Below are 25,905 nucleotides of genomic sequence, written 5' to 3' on the forward strand. Positions count from 1 at the left end.
GAACAATAATTAACATTTTACAAAGACATATCCAGTAAGTGACACATAATATAAGGTTAAAAACATCAGACAAATTCGTACCTCAGCCAGGGGAGGCAAGGCGTTACCTCCCAGCAGCTCTGAGACACTTGGATGGTCTTTTCCTGTTGCATTGAGCACAATGTGAGGAATGATGTCCTGTGGAGACACCTTCTCTGCTTCAGCTCTTTCTGCTATCAGACTGGGCATTGGAGAAATGGCCTTGCTGTTAGCTCTCTTGCTCCTCTTACCAACAGGGGTCTGTGTACACAGAGAAAGGTGGATTGGAAATATTCATTTGTAGAAATGATGAAACAGTACAATTTTTCCAGCTGTGTTCAAATTTAGCTAACTTCAAGTACAACAGGTAAAGAAGAGATGCACAAACAGTCAGGTATAAATATCTCCCACCTAATCTATATCATTAAATGTTGCTGAATTGAAGTATTTAAATCCACACAGTTGATGTTATACAAGAACTCAGCTGGAAAAATATGTCTGACTTAAAACCTTTCCCTTTAAATTGCACATAGTCAAAAACAAATGTGACAATGTATCTAAATTAGTGTCACTCTGGTAGCTAAACAGGGATTTTTTTTATCAAACATTTTTTATTGAGTAGGATCATAGACTGTAAAAAATGGACGTCTGCTTGCTTGGCTTGAAATGAGGTCTCCACAAAAACTGCTCCCCCTGGTGACTGGCTGCAGTACAGGTTAAAAAATCCAGCTGTCCAGCCATTCCAGATGGGCTGTGGTCAAACTTTAAAAAATTACTACACCTCGTAGAAATGTTTCTCACATCCCACTGTTGTGGTGATTTAGAGATATCATTTGGCTGTCTTGTATTCAAGTCCTCTTTTTTTCTGAAATGTTTCTTTTTCATTAGTTATAAAAAGTTAAAAAAGGGGCTTTACGTAACGTTTAAGGATGATTGACAGCTGCCGTTCTCATGTATTTTTTTCAGGGATTGTTAAGTATGTCGGGAGGTAGAGTCACAAAGTGATTAGACGCTCGAAAGAAAAAATATATATATTTTTTTATTTTGTCACCCAGCTCCACTCAGATTCTCCCAGAATCCCTCATTGTCTCTACTGCACAGACTCTGGCTGCACAACTGCTTAATGGCTGCTCCTATGAAGGAGGTATTTTGGCTTCAAAACCGTACAATGGTAAATAGCGGAGCCACACTGTCCACTCTATATACAGTCTATGAGTAGGATAAGTGGAGTAGGATTTGATGTAATGTTAATTACCACCACCTGTCATGGCTGCCATCACCTTCAGCCTGAGTTAAGAAGCAGTAAATGTGACTTTGCTTACAGGATGTGGCAAGAAAACCAAACATTTTTCAACAACACAGAGGACAATGGTCCCCTGAGTGAAATTTAGGCTATTGCCAAACATTTCAGGTTGGTCTATGCTGCCGTCCTCTGGACAAATGAAGAATAACACCTTATTCCACCCATTCCACCCAAGACTGACATGTTTTGCTTTTGGTGTTTAACATACTATTTGACAGTAAAGCTATCTTAAAATGAAAGAGAGCAGCATGAAAGATTTGGGTATGGCGATTTGAAAATGGCAACTCATTAGAGATAGAATGCAGAAGGTTGTTTTTTTTTCCAGAAGAGCTAAACAATACTTTGGCCAATCTTCAAACTTACATGTTTGTCTGGTATTGTTTCATCCAACAGTGGGACCAGCAGTAGGCCCTGTGCACGGTCCCAGTACTGCAGGGTGTGTTCCACTTGATCCCGGCCCTGCTCATACTCAGTAAACAGACACTGCAGCTCGTCCACAACGGGCTGAAGTGGGAGGCAAAGTGGGAAGTGTGCACATGAACAGGAACAGGATAACAAATAGATGATCAGTAATTGTGCAGGGCTCATTCTACATTCAAGAAATAATAGAACTGCAGTCGTCTTTAGTTAGTTAAAAATGCATAACTTTGGTGGAAGATGAGGCATAAAGCCAAATGATTTTAGACACTAATTTTCCAGCAGCAATGTATTAACTTAAAAATGGTAAGATTGATTATTTCTCGATAAATGTTTTCAAGTATTAAGGGCACAGTAAGGGCTGTCTGACTGATTGCCGTGCGAGTTGCAGATATCTACTTTTGGGTGATAGTAAACCTACCTTTTCTTTTTCCGGCTTCTCAGTGTGTTTCGGGGACTCTTCATGAATTTCTTTGGTTTCTGTTGCCTCCTTTCCTAAGTCCTCTTCCTCTTTGATAAGTGGCACTAAAGAAGCAAAAATGTCAGCAGTCTTTAAAATGCAATCCACTGCACTTTATTCCCATGTTCCTGTTATCAAGCAAGGATATGTCAAGAATCAAAATAGTTTTATTCTGTGTAGTTGTCACACCTTCATTTAAATTATGTTGCTCCGTTTGGTCCATTAGAGACTCTTTTGAGTTCTGACATGGAGACACCCTCGGCCCGTTCAGTATATCTGTTGACTGGAGAAAAAAAGTTGTTGAACATGTGAGAGACGCAGAGCAGGCAGCTTGCATGTATTTTTGTTAGAACAGGATTTAGTTTATTTGTGTTTAAATAGGATAAATGAACAGACCTTTCGTCCCTCCAACAAGCTCTTTTTTCGAGGCCCTTCTTTAGGATCCTTCTTTTTTTCTCCCTTTTTGTTTTTCTTTTTAAGCTCTTCTTCTTCTTTCAACCTTTGCATCTCCTCCTTGATTCTCATCTCTTCCTGTTCTTTCTGTATTCGCTGGAGCTCTCTTTGATGCAAGCACACACAGAAAAACACACACAGGGAAAAAGTTTTTTTAATGGTCTAAAACGGTGGTTTTCAAAGTGGAGACCACCAGGAGGTGTTAGGGGGGTTTCAGACAATTGAAAGGAAGTGGTAAAATTGAAAGTATTTTTTTTTTCTTTCTGTTTATTTGGAAAACAATCTGTCCTAAACCTGTAACACCTAAAGCGCCATAATTGTTGGATTCTCAAGTTTCTAATTGTACCAAACCGCACCTCATGTGACAGCTGCAGCTTGGGCATGACGATGCCATGATTGGTGTTGACCTGGTGGTTTGAGCCTGTTGAGAAGATGTCTAAAAAACTGAACTCCACTTTGGGCTGTTTCCCTGTCTAACTACTGACTACATGTGAGAAAGGAGCATGCCACCTTGGCAGTAGAGCCCTGAAATGCCTTCTCCTCTTTGCAGCAACCAACTTGTGCGAGTCGGGGTTTTGTTTTTTAGTAATTTCCTATTCTAAACAAATGTAATGATTATTGAAAAGTGAATAAATGTTAAAAAAACATTCTTAAAGTTGTCATTTCTTTTCATATTTTTGATGCATAGTTGTTGGTTTCCAAAGGGGGTCCCCAGCCAGACGCAAATGCTGTTTTGGGGAGCCTTGGCATAGTAAAGTTTGGGAGCCTCTGGTCAAAAACATTACACCAGACCTTTGGCATCTTTATCTACTTAGGGCTGACCAAGATCCTGGAGGGATCTTAACACAGATACTTCATTCAAGATGTACCTTTCAGTCAAGTCACAGCATATTAGCAAACCACATTCAGCGGACAAGTCCTCAAAAATGTCTCATTTCAAGAAATTACAAGACAAAAATCTCACTGAAATTGCTAAAATGAATCTGCCAATGGGATAAGAAGAATGTTTAAAGCAAAAACTAAACACATTTTTTTCTTACATCATAGGCATTTTGATTTTTCACTCTTTACAGGTAATTCTGCTGTGATATTTGCCTATGAATGTTCTTAATTTTTTTTTTACTTGTCAGGTGATATGGCACATATTAAGTCTAATGAGACACATTTTAATTAAAAAGAATAGAACATAAACACTTGCTATTATTCCATTTTTTTCAGTGCAGTATGTTTTTTATAAGTGCCTTTCAATTAGTGTACAATCACCTGAATGTAATGAAACATTTTGTTTTTCCTTACTTACAGTGATGCTTTAATACCAAATACTCAGTGTGTCCCTTTCCAACAGGTGCTGCTGTCTTTAAATCTAGAATTTAACTTTTGGACATTTCTACAAATTTCCATTACCATACACTGTGCCTTTAAGAGAGTGTGGTAAACTGTATTTGAATAATCATTCCCAGTCAATACCTCAGTTTTGGCTGTTTCAACTTCTCTCTTTGTTGCTGGTCAATGCGCTCCTTCTCTTTCTCCGGCAGAGCGTCATACTTTTCCTCATCAAGCTCCTGCAGCCACTGCTCCTCCCTGACACTCTTCTCTCTCTGCAGAGCCTCTGAGGGACACCCACAGACAGACTTTGATGCTATACATCATTTTAAACTTAACTGAGTGAAAAATGTATAATAAGTTTTAATCAGTTCTCTAGAAAACTTGGGGATGTTAGTGAGCGGGTTTATTTTTACCCTCAGTTTCTCTTTGTGCCCTCTCACGTTCCTTCAGAGCAGCATAGGAGTCCGACAAGTTGACAACATAGATGTGTTTACGGTTATTGAGGGCCTTCAGAACAACTTGCAATGTGCTTGCTGCTGACTGAGTGTACAGAGAGTTTAGGCCATCGATTACTACGCCACGGTAACAATCACTCAGCTGGTTCCACAATAGCAGCATCATCAGGAAAGACAGAGACAAGAGAAAAGACAAAACACAAGAAGATAAATTGTAAATTTAAGCCTTCATTTTCCTTTATTCAGAATACGTGACCTGTCATAGTCTGACAGTAAATTAGCATCATACAACAAAACCTTAGAGGATATTTGACTCACCTGAAACCTTTCTGCTAGGATATCCACCAATAGCTGTTCAGGCAAGAGATTACTGAGTGTTGTCACATCTCCCCCCTGTGGTCAAACCGGAAAGGAAAGTTATTTTCCTCTGAAATTATTACACTTTGTTCTCAAAGTCATTTCCAGAAAAATGTTGTGCTTTTGTATCAAGTATGTTTTTCCTTCATCAAAAAGCACAGGGTGGACCTGTATTCATACCAAGCAAAGAGCAAGGTGGAGGGTTTCAGTCTTCTGAGGGTCCTTGGAGTCATTCGTGTGGTATCTGCCCTCATTCAGTTTTCCAAGACCTTCTGCAGCATCATCTGATGCCGGAGTTGATTTACAGACAGGATCTGCAGGACCTGGTTCTTTGGTTTCTTTAACAACTAGAGCTTGAATCAGAGGGATTCATTTTAATTTCAATTGAATGAACTTCATTTGAAAATTTTTACCTGAGCCACTGCAGAAAAGTTTTGTTAATGAAAAGTCTTTTAGGTGTACTACTGTAATCATACAGCAGTAGGGAAAGAGTTACTATCCTGTCAGTCCAAACTAGTAACTGTCTCTTGAAACAGTACAAAAACAAAGAAATCCATTATGTGTTAAAAATGAAATGGGCTGTTTATAGTGCAAAGGGGCAGCTGTGGCTCAGTGGTAGAGTCAGTCATAGGTCCACCCAAAGGTTACTGGTCTGTCCATATGCTGAAGTCGAAACACTCAATCCCAAACTGTTCCTGGTGCATCAGTCTGGTGGGTGCCTCACATAGTAACCTCTGTCATCAGTGTGTGGTGTGAATGTTAAATGTGACATGCTTTAAGTGGCCAGAAAACTGCTGCGTAACAAGCTGTGTAAGTACAGTTCATTTATCATTATCTTACACTTACCATCCTCCTCAGCCTTTTTCTCAGCATATTCAGCCGCAGCAGAGTCATAAAGTTGTCTTGCAGACAGGCTAACAGGAGATGTACCATTCTTCAAAGCATCTGTTACCACAGCATCAACACTCAAAGTCGCCGCCCCGTAGTGACAAGCCAGAGCAGCTGTTATGGCACTTTTGTCTTGAAGAATTTGACAGACAAGAAGGAAATAAGTTTTTAGACAAACTTATGGCATTGACCGGCTTTCATTTTGTTTTTGATTTTTTTTATAATGACCTTTGTCTTTCCGTGCTTAGGATAAATTTAAGGATTCTGTCAAAGAGATGTTAACATTCCACTTGCATTTTAATAAGGATCCAAGACTTGAATTACCTGTCAGTGGGGCCCCATATACAACAATAGCAATGCCCCTGCGGTTGCGTGCTGCCAGACCTTCTGGTGACAGATCAACACACATGTGACGAGCAATTGCTCTGGAAACAGGAGTCATCTGAAACTGCTCCAGTGTCTTACAGCTCCCCTCTGTGGTCATCTCTGAAATTACTGAACGTACACAACTGAATTATCACAACATGCTTGTTAACTTTAGCACCAAGGTAATTTGTGTTTACATTTGTAAGTCTGCTCCTGAAATGTTCCCACTCACACAGCTCAGCTGGTTTCCCAAACTTGTGTAATTCCTCTTCTTTGCTCTCTGAGAGCTGAGTCGTGTTTTCTTGTGACCTCCTCTCTTCTTTGTGTGTTTCGACAGCCTTTGTCACATTTATATCTGGGCCTGCCTCAAGCTCTGCTGCACATAAATCAAAGATATAAAAACAGGTTTACTCGATACAGAATGCAGACAGACAAATAAATGATTTTAGCGATTGCAAATAAACAAGGCTGTGCCTGAAGCTACCGTCATCTTTCAGCTGGGAACAGTACTCTTTGTAGTAGTCGAGCAGCTCTATGGGGAGACTTTCTCCAGGGGCCCTTGGAGGCAGAAGTAATATGTTGTTCTCATCATAACCATGCATCAGCCGCAGGATCTGCATGAAATGAAGATATGAAGAGGAGAGGAGGAAGACACAAGAACAGGAGGCATAAATAAAGAACAGGGAATACAAAAATGGCGATGGATGTGGGGCTTAGTAAGGAGGTAGGAGAAGAGATGACTGATGTTAAAAATTATTTAATATTTAAGGGAAGCTCTTTCATCCAGGATGGGGAGAAAGGAAAGATGAGGAAAAATACAGAAATCCATTGGGTGAAGCTAAAACAACTCCAAAAAGAATGAAATGTGGCATTTGTGGATGTGAGTCACAGGGGACACACATAAATGATTCATCTATGAAGCGTAATGAGATAACTTCTCTGTACTAAGAGGAAAAATACAGCACATAATGCTATAAATACTCAACAAAATCTTTACATCTCATTAATACTTTTTTCTTCTATCATAATACATTTATAGCCAATTTGTTCTTAAAACACTGAAAAACAAAAGCATATCATGTTTCAAACTCTCTTTGTCTTAGCATTGAAACAAGTCTATTACAGACTCAAGAATTTATTTTTATTTACTGAAGTACCTTTTCTTCCTCAAGATACTGCGTGTCGAAGTCCAGAGAGTAGAACTCGATGGGAAAAGAGCAAGGGTTTTTGACAATAACTTCAGCCACAGCGTCAGTGCTGAGAGGCAGACAAGGCTCCAGTTCCAGCTCTGACGGGCAGAACTCCAGTTGCGGCTCCTCGGCCTGCCCCAGAGCTTTAATGAACATCTGCTGGTTGCTCTCAGCCACATGGACAACAAGCTGCCTGTTGTACGTTTGCTGCAAAGACATCACACCGAGTCTTTATCTTGTAACAACTCTTCAACAAGTGTTCAAATACTGGATAATGCAATACCTCATCTTACTCAATGTGGTAAAAACCAGTTAGCTCCTTACCCCCTCAGCAGGGCTGAACTTAATCTGCACATTCACTTGTTCACCAGGGGACAGCATGCCAGTGCTGGGTAACATCTCAAACACCACTGGGGGCGGTCGCTGCTCCTGAAGGAACTTTTTGCGCTGGTAGAGAGGCAGGAACTTATCTACCTGAGAAAACAATGCAGGTGTCACCCTCATGCAGGTATTCTTTCACTTACCTATTTAAATGATATTCTTAGCACAGGTCTCTACAAATATTACTATATTAAGTAGCAGACAACATTTTCCAATGAGTTTTTGAGTTGACAATAACAAGAATAGATTTTATCATACATCATTCCTAAATTCCCCCTTTGGGTATCAATTAAGTACATTCTATTCTATTCTACTCTATTCTACCCGTGTTAAGAGTTGTTGTACCTTTTTGAAAGGCTTCACCTCCTCAGCCATGCTCCAGAGGCAGGGAACAGACCCGTGATTGAACAGCTGTATCGTCTTCATCTGTGAGGGGGGGATATTACATAGCACAAGAATAAAGAGGCTTTCACTATCAGTCTGAGTGCATTTTCATGTCAGTCTGACCAATGGAAAAGGATCATATTGATTTTTAGTGAATGTTTCTGCATAACAGAGTCACATAGTTTTAGTGTATGTTTCATCTATAATGATATATAACCTCAATAAAGTTAAACTACTTAACCTTTATCAGGTTAGTGAGAAAAATCCTTTTACATTATCAATCAAATGAGTCCACTGGATGCCCCCAGAGTGAGACAGTATGATAATGATAAATCAGTGCTCTATTTTAAAGAAAGGGTACAATTTTTTTTTCTATATTTAAAACATGGACAAAACAGTGAATTTCTTTATGTCTTAATGTCTGCAGGTTTTCAAAACACTACACACACTCATGGTCAAAGTTTCAAGACCGGTGAAAAATTGCACAAATTTACCTTTTCTAGGGATGGGTACTGAATTAGGTACTTTAATAGGTACCGACCAAATTCTGTCAAAAGTACCAGGTACTGATTCATGTAAAATTAAAAGGTACCATGTTTATTTACCTAAACGCATCCTTGTGACTGTGTGGGATTGGAAGAGTAGCCAATTTTCCATGCTAGACATGAACACAGCATCGCAAGGTTATTTAATGAAGAATACATACGTGTAGTTGAAAAAAATAAAAATATCGTATTACTTAACAAATTGGTATTTTTTTACCACATAAACACAAAAAAGTGCCGAAAATTGGTACTGTTGAGTACCGTTGAGTACCGGTTGCCAGGTACTGGGCAGTGGTACCGTATTGTTTCAAATGTGAAAGGTACCCATCTCTACCTTTTTCTTAAGAAGGTTCAAAGTGAAGTTTCAAAATGGAAAAAGGGAAACAGGATTAAGAAAAAATAGATCAAAGGTTAAGCTAGCTCACTATAATAACCACGAAAAAAAAAAAAAAAATCACCATAGCAGGGGGATACTGAGTTATAGAACACCAAACTTTGTAAGGGTCCATAACTGTATCTTACCATTTTATGAGACGAGGCTGTCTTACCTGACACATGCCACACTGCAGAGTGTCAAACTGCAGAGTATCTGTGGAGGCTGTGATGGATGGCAGGGTCACCACGGCACGCAGCCGCACATGAACAATCGCACCACCTATGATCTGCATAACCAAAAAGAAATTTACACTGGCTCAGACAAGACCATAATCATACAAACACACATGCTTGTGTACTTATGCCCATGTGTACCTGTATTGGTATGACAACACTCGTGTCCCCCATCTTCAGGTTGACTCCTTTGGGGTCAAATTTAACGGTGAATGAATGTGTCTCACCACAGGGCAGGTCCTTCACTTTTTCAAAGTCTGCACTAAAACCTTTATTGAAAAAAAACAATACAGAGATTAAAAAATATCTTTTAAATTGATAAGAGCCGAGTATAAAACAGTGATACAAAGTAGTCTGATATGCTAGTGACAGTTAAAAACTAGGACCAATACTGCTTTCAGGTCTTTTTGTTCAATGTAAAGCTGAATTCAAGTAAACTAAGGTTATCTTGAAGTGTGCCATGGAACAGTTGTAATGGCTGTGTCAGAATCTCTGATTTTTATGTTTTTTTCTGCTTCTAAAAAATGACAAAACTTTGCACAACCATATCTGAGAGCTCCCCCTTTGTTTTATCAAAGTGTAATATATGCCTTACCTGTGCCAGCCAGGCGTTTGAGATTGGCATAAAAGGACACTGCCACGGACCCAGTGTTTGTGATATTTACAGTGTGACTGAGGACTCTGCCAGGGATAACAAAACCAAAATCCAAGACATACTCTGGGAGCACAAATCTAGAGCAGTGGAGAGAGTTAAAGATGCAAATATTAGAAAGACATCAGTAAAAGCACAACTATGTGAGATGTAACACTTCTCTTACGTGTAACTCTATGCCATTATTTCACTCCACTTATACATCTATACAATAACATCCATGGATTTTAAACAAGCTGTTAGAGCCAGAGAGTAATTATTCCAACAAACTGGTTGAATTCTCAAACACAGTTCTCTTCGTCTCACTATGAGGACCATCTGTTAAGCCAAATGTGAGTGTTTGTGCCTTTGAACGTACTTGCTGAGTTTTTGCCACTTATTGGGGGAACCTTGTGAGTCACTGAGCTCCAGCGGGCTACCCATTACAGCAAGAGCATTCTGTGTGACCAGCGCTTTCTCGACCTCCATGTGCAGCAGCTCTTCGTACTGTAAGCAGCAGGCAAAAGAAATAAAAGGAAAGAGAAATTAATAGGTGGGAAACAGCTGCACAGATAAGCAAGAAATGAACAGTTAAAGATATATGGCTCAGCAATGTAAGCTGGTTTTGTCTCAATCCTGACATCAACTTAAAAGCTTGGATAATGTTAAGATTTTCAGACTGCAGGATAAGGATCTTTACATGATCACTGGTGCAGAAGGATGTAAATTTTACATTCACAAATTTTGACACCTGGATTACCACAGCACAGAGGTCAGCAGGTTAATTGATTGTTGTGTTGTTGAAACTCTGTTCATCAGTTTATGATGGCTCTAATTTTAAAAAATATTAACTCCTCAAACCAGTTTTTAAGCTGTCACTTGAGTTACAACATAGCTTAAAAAAACTTAATTTCTGATTGACCTCATCTCTTGTAATATAGAGTGAAACAACTTTTAAATTAAAGAAGGTAATGTCTAGCTTTAGATAACCCAAAAAGTCAGCTTTGATATCCTTAAGTGGGCTGATTTAAAACGTTTAGTGGCTTTACAAAGAGGCTTAAAGTGGCAACAGAATACAACAGCTAAGTAATTTTATGTAGTAAGTCTGCTGGTTAGAATACAAATTTTAACATCTTCTGAGCATTTTAATCAGGAAAAATACTGGTGATAACATCTTCTGTAGGTCAGACTGGTACAGAACAGATATCCACACTTTTTTGCTTTCCTTAATTTTCTATCAATCCTTTCTTTAGCTGAATTAATCTACTGTTTAAAATACAAGCATCCCATCTGTTCATTGGTACAGTAAATAATAGGGTTTTTTAAGAACAGATATTGAAAAGAATAAACTACTGACCAAACTCAAAGTCATGACCTTTCAAAAAAATGCACAACACATATGAATAATGAATCAGGGGAGCCACTTTGTTGCAAAATGGCTTGCTTATACCTGGGGCTTCTCTAACAATCACACACTGGAAAATTTTAATTGTAATACTAAATAAAACAGTAGTTGTTTTCTTTAGTTTTTTTTCTGAGTGTCCATCCTAAGAATGAAATATGAGATACTGCATATAAACATATCTAAACATAAAACTAGAAAACCTATCCAACACAATCTCCACTCTACAAATCTGTTTACCATCCTCTTGTCTTTTTTCACCAATAGATTGTAAGTCGCTGCGGTCAGAAGCAGTTTGTAGATAGTGAGGTAATGTTGCTTTTTATTTGGATTCTCTGGAGCAACACGGTCTTTATCCTTATCTCCTGTAAAAATGTTTGCATTAGTCATGCCACTGGTAGGGGAAATGTCAGGGGTATTGCTGGGGTAACACACAAAGTCGTAAGTAAATACTGAGAGGATGAGCAGAAAATAGCTTTTCTCATTGGAATTCAATGGCTTGTGTGTACCCCCTGAAAAATCAATACACAGATAAGAAGAGGGGAAAGCCCTGCAGAAGAGCATGTTTGCTTAAGGCTCCTATACTTAGGATAAATACACAACACAAGTGAAACGTGATTTCTGACATAGAGATTTTAAAAAGGAAGGATTAACCCCTATACTGGAATATGGACAGGGCTGATCCTGTTAAATCCTGCTGTTTTGTTTGAGCTCACTTCAGGGAATTTTCTTTTTTTTCACCAAAAAAAAAAGAATAGTTTTTGTTAGTGCTGTCAGGCGATTAAATAAATTAATCTGATTAATTACAGGATTTGTAATTAATTAATCTAATTAATCGCATTTTAATCTCATATCTGCTTAAGGTCCCAAAATAAAGAATTTGAGTTCCAGGACATTAAAATTACATTAAAAGACATTATAAAACATTTAAAAATAAGGTGGGAATATATACAACACATTTTTAGGTACCCTGATGCATAAGGAACACATGAAAAACGTTTTATGGTTCTATCTTTACAAAATCTACACATTCCTGCACTTAAGATAAGCTGATTTGATTTTTAGGATGGTTTTTGCTTCTGTTCATATTTTTACTCGATGTGGACTCAATTTTCACTGCAATATGAACTTCTATACTTCTATGAGGTCAGGAGAACCAGGGCTAAAGGCTAAAAACTGTGAGGAACTATGTACAAAACACTTAATTCAAGTCTTGGATCAAAGAAAATGAAGTATTTTCAGTTTTACATGCTCTGAACACACAAACTGTTGCTCATTGGTGCAAAGCAGCCCCAAGCTGAAACATGACACCACACCAGGAAGATGGAAGCAAATTTTCAAAGAATTCTTTAGATTTAAATATCGATCATTCATGGCTTGTTTAAAGCAGTAAAGAGTGTAGAATTATCTGTTTTTTACAGAATTGAGCTAGAGCAAACGGTTGATTTTCTGCAGATTTTCAGAAAGGACGTGAAAATAAACGCGATGTGGACGGCAGTCACAAATCAGTCTCGCTTCCCTCCCTCCGGTTTAAAGCATGTTGCTGACATCACATGTGATACATTCAGGGACCGTCGGAAATTTTGAGAATCTGACAAGAACACCTTCTTTTCTTTTTTCATGGTTTGTAAATGCCAGACATTTAAAAATAAGTACGTCTTTGAACGCCCCACGGGTGTGGGATCCAGATTAATCTGCGTTAATTTTTATAATGCATTAATTTGTGGTGTAATTAATTAATCTAATTAACGCGTTAAAATGACAGCCCTAGTTTTTATTTTATTTCATGCATATAGCCTATAGCCAGCCTAAATAATCAAAACCAGAAACAGTGTTTTACTTCTTAAAAACAACATTTTGTAAGATGAAGAGTAACCACTGCAAAACATCAACATGGTTAGGTCACTGACTGTGAGAGTGCTGAGGGTCTCTGTTGATTTTTCCTCTTCATTAGTGACATCCCTGATCCTTGGGTCCTTGTTGACTCCATTTGCCTCCATAGCTGCTCTGGCCTGCTGCACCACATCACTGTGGCACTCCTCTGCAAGAACACAATCAAAACATCACACCAGGGCAGAAACAAAGAGTTGGACTTTTGCTTCAACATCTGTAAGCAGGGAGGTGATTATGAGTGAGACCTGCCCACATATCAGAAGATTTGGGCTCAGTCTTGCACCTTTCTCTGACAATTTCCTGACTTACATCATGAAGAGAATCTTTACCAGTGATCCTTTCCAATTTAAAGGTCACTATTTTTTTTCTACAGGCATTGGTTTATATTAGTGCATACGTCTTTACATACCCAGGTTTCTTGGCAAGTTGAGGCTGATCCTTGGAAACACTCCCTCTCCACGTAGAGTGATGCTCTGTGGGGGCAGGAAAGCCACCTGCAGCTGAAGCTGTTTCTCAATCACCTCAGGCACACCCGGGAGGTAGAAAATGCGCAAACACTGCTCTGCATTAGACTCAATGAAACCCTGTCACAAGCATACAGATAAACACCACAAATTCAATAAATCATACATATTTAATGACGCTTACATGTCTAAAACACACCGGAGATGACCTCACCATGTTGGGGATGACCACAGGCTGGCCTGGTCTGACCACGGGTTCTTTCTCATTTCCCTCATTGGCCTTTTGCTGCCATGTATCTGACTGCTGCTCAGTGTCTTCTGGGGCTTCTCTCCATCCCCCTGCCTCCTTATCTGCCTCTCCCTTATCCTCCCTTTGAGAGTCTGTGATGATGAATTTGAAGCCCATTTTGCCTGTGTTCCTTAGGGTCACCTCAGCTTCCCCTACATGATCGAAAAGCTGGGAAAGTAGAGATTTGGAAGAGAGAGCACCATTAATCCGTCAGTTCAAGAGAAGGTGAATATGTGTCTTTTCCCTCCATGTCCCTCCTTTACTTAGGTTAGAGTTGTGTGAATTACTCCAAGTCCTATCTAAACTATAAAACTACTCCACCTGTTACTGATATACTGAGTCTGTTTTTTATGGAAGCATAAATGGTGCAGGGCTTCCTTTGCACCTTGTTTATGGTAACAAATTTATTTATAATCCATTGAAAAAGATAATAAAAGCAAAGGTGAACTGTTATTTAAAGAGGGTAGATGAGTAGGGACATAGGAGACCTAACAATTTCTCAAAATCTGTCAGTTGTACATGTACTATGGAGGTTGTTTCAGGACCTCGTGACCCACATAGATAAATGTGATGATTGATACAAGAAAAAAACACAAGCGCCGAGTGAAAAGGGGAGATAAGAAGAGAGAAATAGAGCTAGAGAAAGTATTGTGCTGAACCGACAGGAAGGTCAGAGAAATGTTCTGCTGAATCGCTTATTTCAAGTAAATCAAAAATCAATATGTCCTTGTTTTGAATATCAATGATAACTGGTCCGGATGGCCTGAATACTTAAAGAGGTAGAGGAAGTGCAAAGGAGTAAAGTGGGAAAAACATTCAAAGTTAATGTAATTCACTACATCAATTATTTTGAAAGGTTAAGGGTAGGTAAAAAACTTCACTCATGAACATGTTTATAGTATGATGTCACTTTAAAGTGTCTTTCAGGATCAGATTTGAAAGCTCTAACAGAGTGGGACTTAGTAAAGGAATCCAAAGTTTTATAAATGGAATGAGTTTTGTCTAAAAGAACACACCAGATACAGCAAGCAGATGGCAAAAGAAGAACAAAGACAGAAAAGCAGAATATCAAGACAGTAAGGCAACCAGCAATCTCTAACTTCAGTTATGACCCTCAGCCTTCACCATCTGTACACATGGAGCTGAAACTTTTTAATGTGTAGAGCTTGTTGGGATAAATCACCGGACAAGAAGCCCTGTATACACACCAGCAGGCCAAAGTCAACGTGGGAAGTGTCGAGGCTGTAGGTGATCACTGACGCCTCTCCTCTGAGTGTGATTTCATACGTAGGCCCCTCCTCCACATGGCACTGTGCGATCAACTCTCTGCTGATATTTTTGTGGCCGTAGAAAGAGAATGTGACCAGCTGCTCATCTCCGGGTTGCAGGTTACCATAGACTGGGGAGATGTCAAACACCTAAAAACAACATTTAAAGAACCAGGATTAACAAATCTATTGTGTGTATTTTGGTGATTTTCAGAATGAGGTGCAGTGATACTCTCACAAAGAAAGTGTGTCTCTTGGGAAAATCTTTTTTTTTTTTATTTATGTGATAAGTATTTTTTTCATTCTCATTAGTCTTTGATTAGAGAGTGGGAAACTTGTACTCAGCACAAACATGTTTTAAAGGAACATGTGTTGTTATAGGAAAATAGAGGAAAATGAGGAAAACAGACTTTAGTACTCTTGGCCAGGTACCATCACTTCTGAGAGTCTTCAAACTGGTTGGTAACCAGCCTTGCCTCGTTTTTTTTCCTTTCTCTTTTGGAATGGATAAACAAATAAAATACAACCTTTTGATTAGTCAATTTTTTTTGTATTTAAATTTTAATCAGGGGATGTTAGGCCCCTTCCCAAAGGCTTTCGGAAGCTTAAACCTGACTCACACCACAGGATTTTAAAAATCTTATAAGATTCTGAAATCGGGTTGTATCTCACACATAAGGAGAATCTTCACAGATCATCTTCTCTTAAAGGGATAGTTCCGTTTTTTTGAAGTGGGGTTGTATGAGCTCTATGTGACCACTAAGGACATTAGATACAGTAGAAAGTTGTCTCCTCTCCCTCAGTAAGACACAGACTGTAATCAATGGTGACGAGGAAATAGACGCTAACAGGGAGAGACCGTACCAAATTCAAAGGCTATTTTCTCTGCCTACAAGAACTAAAATAAAAAAATAATACCACAAATTAAGAGTCACTACATAAAATATTTTTTAAGTGCATTAAGTCTTCGGAAATATAAACATTTATCCGGACCTAACTAACTGGTCATTTATCCTTCCGCCCAGTGCGCTCCGTCCCCCCTCCTCCTTTCAGCTGTAGGGAATGTAAACAAGCTATGCTTCAGGCGCCGGTTGTAGCCTCGTGTAAGTTTAATCAAGTATTGTAATTCTTTTGTTTGTACTCTAAGGATTGTGAGGCAGCGTAGGAAATTCAAAATGAGTGACTATGACAGCGACGATGAAGTTCCATTCACTTTGGAACCAAAAGGATACCTGTATGAACCGGAGCACACATAAGAGGAGCTGTTACAGATGGCGACTGAAAGGAATACAGAGGAAACAACAAGCACGCACAATCTACAAGATTTGAAAATACTGACCAGCACACACTACAGGATTTCAACAAGATAATTCGACCAGAGAGAGTGATGCACCACATGTGCTCAGTTGTTTGATCTGAGGGTTTTAGCGCACTGGTGGGACAGGAGGAGAGAGAAGCGGAGCTGTCTGCAGCGGTGCCTTTCATCCATTACACGCACGCAGAGGGACAGAGGTGAAACTGTTGCTGTATCATCCAATAATAGCATGATCTCACACCGATCACTGATAAAACAACAGTTTGCTACTGAAAATGGTGTGGTTATGTGTTATTTTTAAAGGCATTATGGAACTGGCTCCAGTGGGCCAGTGGGGCGCGCAGTCAGCTGACCCGGAGCCTTTCAGTTGCACTTTGAGCCTGCGTTTGTTGTCTGTTGTGCGGTCTCTGGGGCTCTTTCTAATCGTCTGTTGTCATCCTCAGTGAGAATGAATGTTGTAATCATCCAGATAAATATCAAACATTTTTGAAAATCATCGGGGCGGCTCCGACGAGTCTGTGAGATGATCATGGGGCTAAAGATTCATCTGTCAACCGCTCACACTAGAAGATAATCTTGCCCCAACGTCGGGCCAATTTAAGTTCCCAACCAGATTTCTTCCCCGATTGTCGGGAGGACCGCATCTGGGTTAAATCGGGGTGAGAATCCTGTAGTGTGAGCCAGGCTTTAAATGGGGTCTTCTTTGTAGAAAATGTTACTTTAATAACAGACAATTTAGCATAAAAAGTGAAGACCACAACATATTAAAAGGGGGTCTAAACAAATAAAATTAATTAATTCATAGTTTTTGTTAAAAAAAGTAAGAGCCTAAATGCTCAATAATTCAGCCAGGCAATGGACCATCCCTCCCACTCTCCTTCAACTAACTGGAAATGACAAACTAAACCCACAGAATAAAGTCTCTCAAAGGTAAACATGTTTACAACCTGGAACAGAAATGACATTAAGCTAGATAGCGCATTTCTCCGTCAGTAGACACTGTATGGTGGCTGATTTTTCAATAACTCAGCCGATATCAAGATTTTAGGTTGGCCCATGTGGAGACCTACCTACCTACCTACCTACCTACCTACCTTCCTACCTACCTACCTACCTACCTACCTACCTACCTACCTTCCTACCTACCTACCTACCTACCTACCTACCTACCTACCTACCTACCTACCTACCTACCTACCTACCTACCTACCTACTTACCTGCCTTCCTGCATGCCTGACTGACTGACAGGCGAGCACCCTGAAGCTGTCAATAAGAATAATCAAAGCCTGCCTTCTGGAATCAACATTTACAATATGGCTCCCATTTACTGAAGGCATCAAAACTCCACATCAGAAACAGATAGGTGACATCACCGATACTGAGTCCTTTTATTATACAGTCTATCAGTACAACACAGTTGCAGCTTTGAATGAGCAACACATTCATGAATTTTTTTAAAATATTCAATTATCTGTTTAGAAGGGGCATTGGCTTAGATACTTTGAATTAGGGACTTTTCCTTAAAATCAAACAAAGTGGTCCAAGATCCCTAGCATTCACCAACAGCAGAGCATGATACTGCAAAAAGATGATCTGCACATTCACTGACAATAAGAGGAGAATCTGAGGTAGCTGTGCCTCATTAGATACACGCACTCGTGGATATGCTTGAGTTTCTTATCCACAACCATATCATAGATACATAAAGGAGTTGACCCCTGGCAGGCTGGTTATTTGAGGAAAAATGTGTTTTGTTTAGTTTGATACATGCATTTACCTACCTCTTCCACACGAGGTGGGCTCTGAGAGCTGTTTTGTTCATTTGCACCAACAATGGGGCTAAAGGGAAGAGAAAAGAGAAGAAAAGCTGTGTTAGAAGAACTCCACCCCTCATCAGTCTTATTATCTGCATTTTCTGATTATTTCTGCCCTTAGATCTTATGTTTGTAATCAAATTCACATCAATCACTTCAGAAAATTCAAAATAAAGATGCTTGGAAGTCTGTGTCAGTCAGAGAGCAGAGTCACAAATGTACAGTGGAAGTTGAACCAACATTTAACAGCATCTCCTGTACTTCTTCCATTTCATTAACACACAATGTAATATCCACGTGGAGAAGAAAATCTTTAGCATCCACACCCTGAAGAACTCTGAGTCTCATTTTCTCTCTCTGTTCCACTCTCTCCTTCCCTGTGGGATCAGACTGGGTGCATCCATCAAGTTAATTAAACAGAGTGTTCTATAATTAAGAGGAATTTTAATAGGCAAGCAGCAGGAAACAGGTCAGGATAGATTGCAGTGAAGTGCTGAATAAACATGGAAGAGAATGAAAGAGATTTAGTGAGTGAAGCCGTCTCAAAGCTGGCTGGACAAGTTCTATATTAAATCACCAAACAACAGCTACGCTACTGCTATAGTGTGTGCGTATGTGTGTGTGTGTGTTTGTGTGTGTAAGAGAGAGTGAGTATGTGCTGTGATAGCTCCTGGGTGTGGGTACATGTAAGACAGCATTCACATTCAGAGGTCCCAAAATTTCTACACCCATGTCTTCCAGTGTTTATTCATATGTGGTGTGCAGTGGTAGTACAACCAGCAGGGGGCACTGTTGCATGCTCAGTTTTGCATCATTGCTTTACTCTGGTACAAGCTGGCCTGATGTCTGGCCATGGGGAGCTCATAAATTTGTGGCCCAGGCGATGTAAGATGTAAAGGGTGACCAATAACTGCAGGTCATTTTCCTCAGGTCTCTCTGCAGTCTGGGCGGAGGAGAATTTGAAAAAGTAATACAAGTTTTTGTCCAACTATGGAAAAAGAAGCTCTTAAACAATGGTTTAAGAGAAAGGAGTTTAAAACCCACTGGTGCGGACAGAGGAACAGATGGTGAGACAGCAGTTGATGACTCTGCAAGAGCTCAGCTCAAAACAGAAATAGCCTTTATCTGGCACTCACACATCTGTCTCACTCTACTGTCCATCTATTCTTTCCTTCACACACAGCATAGGAGTGACTGCTTCTTACTATTACACAGTATTCACTCATACAAGAAATCTCCACATCAAAGACTACTGAACCATAAGAATCTCACTTCCTGCAGACTGAAGGAAACAAGAGAGTGTGAGGAGAGGCTGAGAGAGATTTTGAGGCTGGGGTTGCCGATATGTCTGTCAAGTAGAAAGATAGGAATGTTCTTGCTTGTTTGCAACTGATTTACAGTATCTTGAACAACCTGCAATTCTAAAGGGAACTTTATCTAGGAGCTTAGATTGAAAAAAAAGAAAAAAAAAACACTATTTAAAATTCACCAACAATAACAGCAGGTTTCACTTGTCTCCTAGATAATAAGCTTTTCAAGATGATTTGTTTATGCAAGAAGAGTCACCTTCCTCTTTTCCAGTTAAAAAGGTGATTTTTAAAGAGAAAATCGACACTCTTTATGACTTTTTCTATTTCATGCTACCTAGGTGAGCTGTTTTTGATGAGAAACTGATACAAATACTTGACTCTCAAAGTTTGAGTCTATTCATGAGGGATGCAAATGTTGCTTTGTCTTAATCTCAGTGTTCAGGAGGATTCAAAACAGATCACATGTTTCAAGCCTTTTACCATGATGCATTCAAACTGACATGTTTGTTCATGCATGGAAGGTTGATGGTCCCTGTTATATTTGATAGTACAGAGGCTGTCCAGCAATCTGATCCATGATATTGCATAAAGCTGCAGGGAAGAAAAAAAAAGAGGACCAAGCAAGCATATGTTTTTGCCTTCTTACAGCAGGTCTTAAGACATAGGAGTTGCAGTATTTTAATGTATTGTATTCCTCAATCTATTTGTGGCTTATATGGATAGAAAAGACTAAGCTCTATTGAAGTTCCCCTCTCCAAGGGCTGCGGTGTAATTACTGATAGGAGTGTAATTAGCTGAACATGGGAAGATAGTGCAGGTTATGTGAGAGCGAAAGAAAGACTTTAAAGTGAGTGAGCACAGAGTGAGGTCTCCATTTAATTAGCAGGACGGCCTATGAGACGGATTGTAAAGAGAGGTCATGGTCTATGATGGAGGAGGTAAGGGAAGAGAAAAAAAGGGGTTGTTAGGATTTCATAGTCGAGCCAGCAAAGGCAGGGGAGCAGGAGGAACAGAAGAAAGACAAATAGGCAAGGCTAAATCCTTATATAAGGATATGGGACAGAGCAAAAAGGAGGAATACCAATGGATGATAGAGGGGGGGAGGGAAAAGAAGGGAGGAGGTGATAAATCAGGGGAGCAGTTAGTTGGTTCACGGCCACAGATAGAAACACTACTCTTGTATTCACGGTCCATTTCAAAGGAGGGGAGCAAGAGCAAAGGCTTGAGAGAGGCACAATATAACGTTTAGTGCTCAATCAGTAGATTTATCCTCTCAAGAGAATTTAGAATGGATTCAGCTTTCAATTCAGAGGGTTAAATGTATAGCTACTGTACTAACTCATCCCAATGGACAGTTTTATTATAAATGGCTGCGATCCATTCTCTCTTTCTCTCCTCACTTCCTTCACTCCCCTTTTCTACTCTTGCCACTTGCAATAACTAGTCTGGTGAAAATGGCCGTAACGTGTGCTTCCAAGGTCCCAGAATGTAATGCAAACATGTGTGGGGGTTGGCACTGCATCTGTACTCTGCTGGTAATGTCAAATGGTACGACTGTGTGTGGACATTTTTCAGTAAAAGCCTACCTGATGGTGCAGTGTTTCTGGTCATCCAGGAAGGCCCAGCGGTACGACACGGGCAGTGGGGAGCAGTTGGTGACTTTGATTACTCTCTGAGTCTCTGTGCAGTTCAGTACACAACCAAAATCCACTGTGGTGGAGGGGAAGTGGAGGTTGGGAAAGTGGACTTCAGCATGCAGCCTCACCACATCTTGTTGTGGGTGTCCCTGGTAGTGTACCTCAAGGAACTGGATAAAAATGTCAAGTGAGTGAGTCTATGCAGCTGAGAACGTTATCAAACATGCCAATTTAACAGCAGGTTTATGTAAGTCAACACAGATGTTTTCACTCAAAGACTCTGTGAGGCCTATCAGTTTGGCATGGCTTGCAGTGACACCTTTAACCTGAACCAGTAGAGATTTTTGGAGATAAAGACCCAATTTCCCATGAGCACCATCACTCTGCTTCATGAATAAATGACTCTTGCCAGGGTGTGTTGGGAAGCAAATAACTTTTTACAAGTTATGTCTTTAATTGTAGCTACATAGCACTATACTTTGAAACTCTGTAAACTAACTTTGTAGTGTGGTTTAGTGTCCAGAGAGTGAGCAGACTTTCTGGTTAGTGTTCCTCATTGCCTGGTGCTCTAAGACGTGTCCGTAATGTGTAATGTTACTGAATCCTATGCTCATCTACCAACTCCAACCTCACCAAGCAGACATAACATAACCTCCCTTTTCATTTTATTGATAGACTCTCAAGTTTGAACAGACCACTGCAGAATAACTGCTGACTGTGGGTTGGAATAAACATTATCACAAACGGCCTGACCCATGCTTTAGCCCGTGCTCTGTCACTCTTCTGTTGAGCTTTCTTCTGCTCTTCCAAGAAATAGTTTTCTTCAAGATAAAGGCCAGATCTTGCTTTGCAATCAACTCACTTGTTACTGCTAAACTGATCTGGTTGCTGGGCGCCGCCCTGTTGGTTGTGGCTGTCTGTTGCAGCAGCTCTCTCTTCTTTGGCCGTTTCTTGTAATGTTTCGTCTCTTTTTCATCATCTTTGCATTTGGAGTGGATCATTACTTCGTATGGTTCATTTGTTGGTCATGGACACCAAACTTTTTGTGGCTTCAGTGACATTTTTACTACTTTTTCTCCTGTGTTTATCTGGAGATCCTACATGTAACCATGGCTGCATTGTTTACATGTGAACTCAGCTGTTGGTAGCCTGTAGCATGTCAATGCTAACTGGTGCAAGGCCTGATGTTTCCCCACAAGGTGAGGAAAGAATGACGTGCTAAGAAGTGATGACATCCACCTGTCCTCCCATCCATCGTTATTGGTAACGTAAGATCTATCTCTAATAAGATGGACAAGCTAACCGTGCTCACCCAGCAACAGAGGGAATACCAGAGAGAAGAGTAGCATCATACTTTTCACTGACATGAGTGACGGAGCTGACAGACACCAACGCCACATTGGAAGAACTTCACCTGCTGTGAACAGTCAGGATCCAGGAGACAGAGACTGAACAGACTGAAGCTCAGTCCTGGACCCTGTGGAGGTGGAGGCTGGCTGAACTGGAGAATGATGGACAAGCTGTCATCATCTATTTTGTTATGCACCTTTTAGCACTTTCTATACACTTTCTTATTTTTGTTTTCTTGATTGCTGCTGTGACTCCTGAATTTTCCCCCAGGGATAAATAAAGTATTTTCTATTCTACTCTATTGTATTGTGTCATCACTGGGACTTTAAGTTTTTGTGCCATAAATGGATTTGTGTTCTCCTGGGGAAGTCCAACCCGGTCACAGATATTGACAAATAGCATGGAGTAAAAAAACTGTTTTGATGCAAAAACAAATCTCATTTTGAGTTGTGGATTACGCACAGACAAATATATAAAAGTGAAACTATTTGGAGATCACGTCTAAAGTCCTCACAGGGCTTTTAATACTTCTCTTCCAATTATTACACACTCCACTCCTGACTTCTAATCAAAAGTCTGGGCCTGAATGAGCATTAATTTCTCATTCTCAGATCATTCCATCTTAAATGTTTTGAGCAGCTTTAGGAGCTGAGGATTTCAAAAGACAAGTAACTGTAATGTGATCGTCTTGTGAACACACAGCAAAACCTAAACTTGGTTAGGGTCAGTTTAGAACACAACATGACCACATATTGAAAATGTAATCATTAAAAGAGAGATTTCACAGAACAGAACAGACAGAATATCTTACAATTACCTGATCTACAACTTGTGACACCCGGTCCTGACAGTAAAACGGACTAAAGCACACCCACACCTCAGCCTGGCCTCGATCACCTAAAACCATGGACTAGAAAAAGGACATACTGGAGGTAAAGCACAGGATAAGTTACATAAATAACATTTATCATCAAGGTGCTAAAAAAGGCTTATTCATCACATTATGTTTCATCTGATGACTCCCAAAGCACAAGTCCACAACCCTTTTAAAAACCCTTTCCACAGGTTAATGAAAGGTCTTTTATAATATTGCCTTGGGCTACAGGCTTATCAAAAAGCCCTGCTTCTCCTAAGCTTCCATCAGAAATCTGCCTGAGGCCTGAAACCTTTTTAATGTGATTCAAATCCTGCATTTAGTCAACTCTTTCCATGGGAGGCAGAGCTGTAAAAATCTCTATTATGGGTAGATATAAACTGAAATTACACTTCAATAAAAAGGTGGTTATGATAACTCGGGCCTCTGGGTGCAAGGAATCTAGATGATGTGTTTAAAAAGGTAAAATCTGACTTATCTGAAGAGCAAGGTACAGAGTTCTAACAGTACAAATTTTTAAGTTATATCAACATATATTTAAATGAGAAACAGAAAGACGATACTGTTGATATTAATATCAGATTAACGGTCCAAATGGTTTTTGACTGCTGTCTTAACAAACTGCTAAGACTGCTCTGATCCCTTAAACACATCAAATAGCCTTGTTAGCACTGCACTCACTACAGTTCTGAGGTTAATCCCAGATTCCCTTAATAGCCACTGAAAGTCATTCACATCTATTCAGTCCATTATTAAATTGGACTCAAGATCCCAAATATTAAATCAGCAATTATGTCACAAACAGAAGACAGCTGAACATGGCTAGGCCTGTCTCTGTATTCACCACAAGAGATTCTGTTACTCTAACTGTTCCAGGCCCTGACTACAAACCTCAAACTTCAGTTTCAGCTGTTTTGTGCTCTCTATCAAGAGTTTTAGATAATTTCTTCAGATAATTAAAGGCAACGTAGTTAAAAAGTTGACAAAAAGATAGCAGAGTGAGAAAGATATAGCTAAAAAAAACACTTAGTTAACACTAAAATATGCAACTTTTTACATCTGGTTATCATCCTTCAGGAAGAAAATAATGTTTTACACCACAAACGTTATCTGGAAGCTGTAATTTAAAAGTAAGACGAGAAATAATTAACTCCAAAAAAAGATTGTCTTGTTGAAACAAGGGTTTTTAAAGTTAAACTGGGAAACTGCTTCAGGTAAAATACTTCAAAATACTGACTCAGTTATCTAAAAAGCTTCTTTAATCTATGGCAACTTTGTAAGTTTGTTGTGTTTGGTCTTATTTTGAAATAAGGTATTCATATCTAGTCAGAATATCCTGTAAGATTATTATTTTTGAAAAGAAGAATCTGTCTGCAGGTGAAGAGTCCACGTGCCACTGAAATCAGTGATTTCTCTTAAACTAGAAAAAAGATAAAAAGTATAATACATAAAGCAATGAGTATTAATTGAAATGTAGTTATTTATACCTTAGTGGTCACAGATCCTTGGGCTTCAGGAGTCTCACACAAAGAGAATGGTTCTTCAAGAGAGAGCTCCATGGCAAGTGATAGAGACGACACATTCTTCAAGACCAGTTTCTCATACAGGGGCATCAGGTTCTTTCCTGGGACCTGTAAGAAATTTATTATTAATCAACAATACACGTAAAGAAATAGAATGCTGCAAAAAGGTGCTGTTCTTTAACACATAGCAGAGTCTGACAAATTTATAAAGCACATGTTAACCTTAAGAAAGCTGTAAACATTGTGTTACCATGTCCAAACAGTGTAAGATGTACGACAGCATATTAGGGCAACTAAAGAAATTTAGTAAATAAATTTTAGATTAAAAAAATAATGATTTTTTGAATTTTTAAAGTCGCAAATTTACGACTTTAAAAACTCCAAAAGTTACGACTTCATTAATTGGTAAGTTCATGCTGCTTTTTTCCCAAAAATCCCCATGGTGTGACAGTGTCTTTTCACATTCAGAATGCTAATAATAATGCCATGACTGGGCTGAAGCCAGTAATATCTCCTTATTGCTGAGTCCAGCTCAAAAGTACAATCTGATAAGGCGGGCAATTGGTCAATCTTGCCATGAAGTACGTAGCTTCATAACAACCTATAAATTTGAAGCCATATATATAAATCTATAAGAAATTGAAATTCACTACTCTTTAAAGTCGTAAATTTGCGACTTTACAGACTAGTCCATTTTTAAGTTAAAAAAAATCATAAATTTGTGACTTTACAAACTTGAAAATTTCGAGGTCCATTGTGGGCTGGCAACTCGTAAATTTTGACTTTATTTCTCAAAAATACAAGTCTAATTTCTCGAAAATGTATTTTTTTGATTTCTTTAAGTGGCCCTGATATGCCATCATATGAGATGTACTGATACTAAAGCATCAGCAACACATCAATCACTGGTCTCCTGCACACTCCTGGGCGGATTGTGGCCTGTTTACATGTTGTAACATGAGTGTTTTGATGCATGCAGAAC

The 25,905-nt window shown here is 39.4% G+C and overlaps 1 protein-coding gene across 1 annotated transcript in view; it reads right to left on the reverse strand.

Moving 5' to 3' along the window:
- The window catches only part of hydin (HYDIN axonemal central pair apparatus protein), an 81,376-nt gene that overhangs the window by 20,337 nt on the left and 35,134 nt on the right, over nt 1–25,905 (reverse strand). Inside the window, exons 22-49 of the mRNA XM_074677638.1 lie at nt 24,888–25,031; nt 23,344–23,436; nt 21,126–21,346; nt 18,197–18,254; nt 15,040–15,249; nt 13,757–13,999; nt 13,488–13,662; nt 13,096–13,226; nt 10,163–10,290; nt 9,748–9,884; nt 9,294–9,421; nt 9,092–9,205; nt 7,960–8,040; nt 7,558–7,707; nt 7,201–7,440; nt 6,528–6,657; nt 6,276–6,419; nt 6,002–6,172; nt 5,636–5,809; nt 4,970–5,142; nt 4,751–4,825; nt 4,391–4,574; nt 4,119–4,260; nt 2,595–2,757; nt 2,388–2,481; nt 2,160–2,263; nt 1,685–1,825; nt 82–279 (exon numbers count right to left, since the gene is read on the reverse strand). Coding sequence (XP_074533739.1) covers nt 82–279; nt 1,685–1,825; nt 2,160–2,263; nt 2,388–2,481; nt 2,595–2,757; nt 4,119–4,260; nt 4,391–4,574; nt 4,751–4,825; nt 4,970–5,142; nt 5,636–5,809; nt 6,002–6,172; nt 6,276–6,419; nt 6,528–6,657; nt 7,201–7,440; nt 7,558–7,707; nt 7,960–8,040; nt 9,092–9,205; nt 9,294–9,421; nt 9,748–9,884; nt 10,163–10,290; nt 13,096–13,226; nt 13,488–13,662; nt 13,757–13,999; nt 15,040–15,249; nt 18,197–18,254; nt 21,126–21,346; nt 23,344–23,436; nt 24,888–25,031 — 4,146 coding nt within the window. The remainder of the gene's footprint in view (nt 1–81; nt 280–1,684; nt 1,826–2,159; nt 2,264–2,387; nt 2,482–2,594; nt 2,758–4,118; nt 4,261–4,390; nt 4,575–4,750; nt 4,826–4,969; nt 5,143–5,635; nt 5,810–6,001; nt 6,173–6,275; nt 6,420–6,527; nt 6,658–7,200; nt 7,441–7,557; nt 7,708–7,959; nt 8,041–9,091; nt 9,206–9,293; nt 9,422–9,747; nt 9,885–10,162; nt 10,291–13,095; nt 13,227–13,487; nt 13,663–13,756; nt 14,000–15,039; nt 15,250–18,196; nt 18,255–21,125; nt 21,347–23,343; nt 23,437–24,887; nt 25,032–25,905) is intronic.

Source organism: Halichoeres trimaculatus, unplaced genomic scaffold, assembly GCF_033239565.1.
Source record: "Halichoeres trimaculatus isolate MK-OKI-2021-1 unplaced genomic scaffold, fHalTri1.1 fHalTri1_scaffold_10, whole genome shotgun sequence".
In the NCBI taxonomy this organism is placed as follows: Eukaryota; Metazoa; Chordata; class Actinopteri; order Labriformes; family Labridae; genus Halichoeres; species Halichoeres trimaculatus.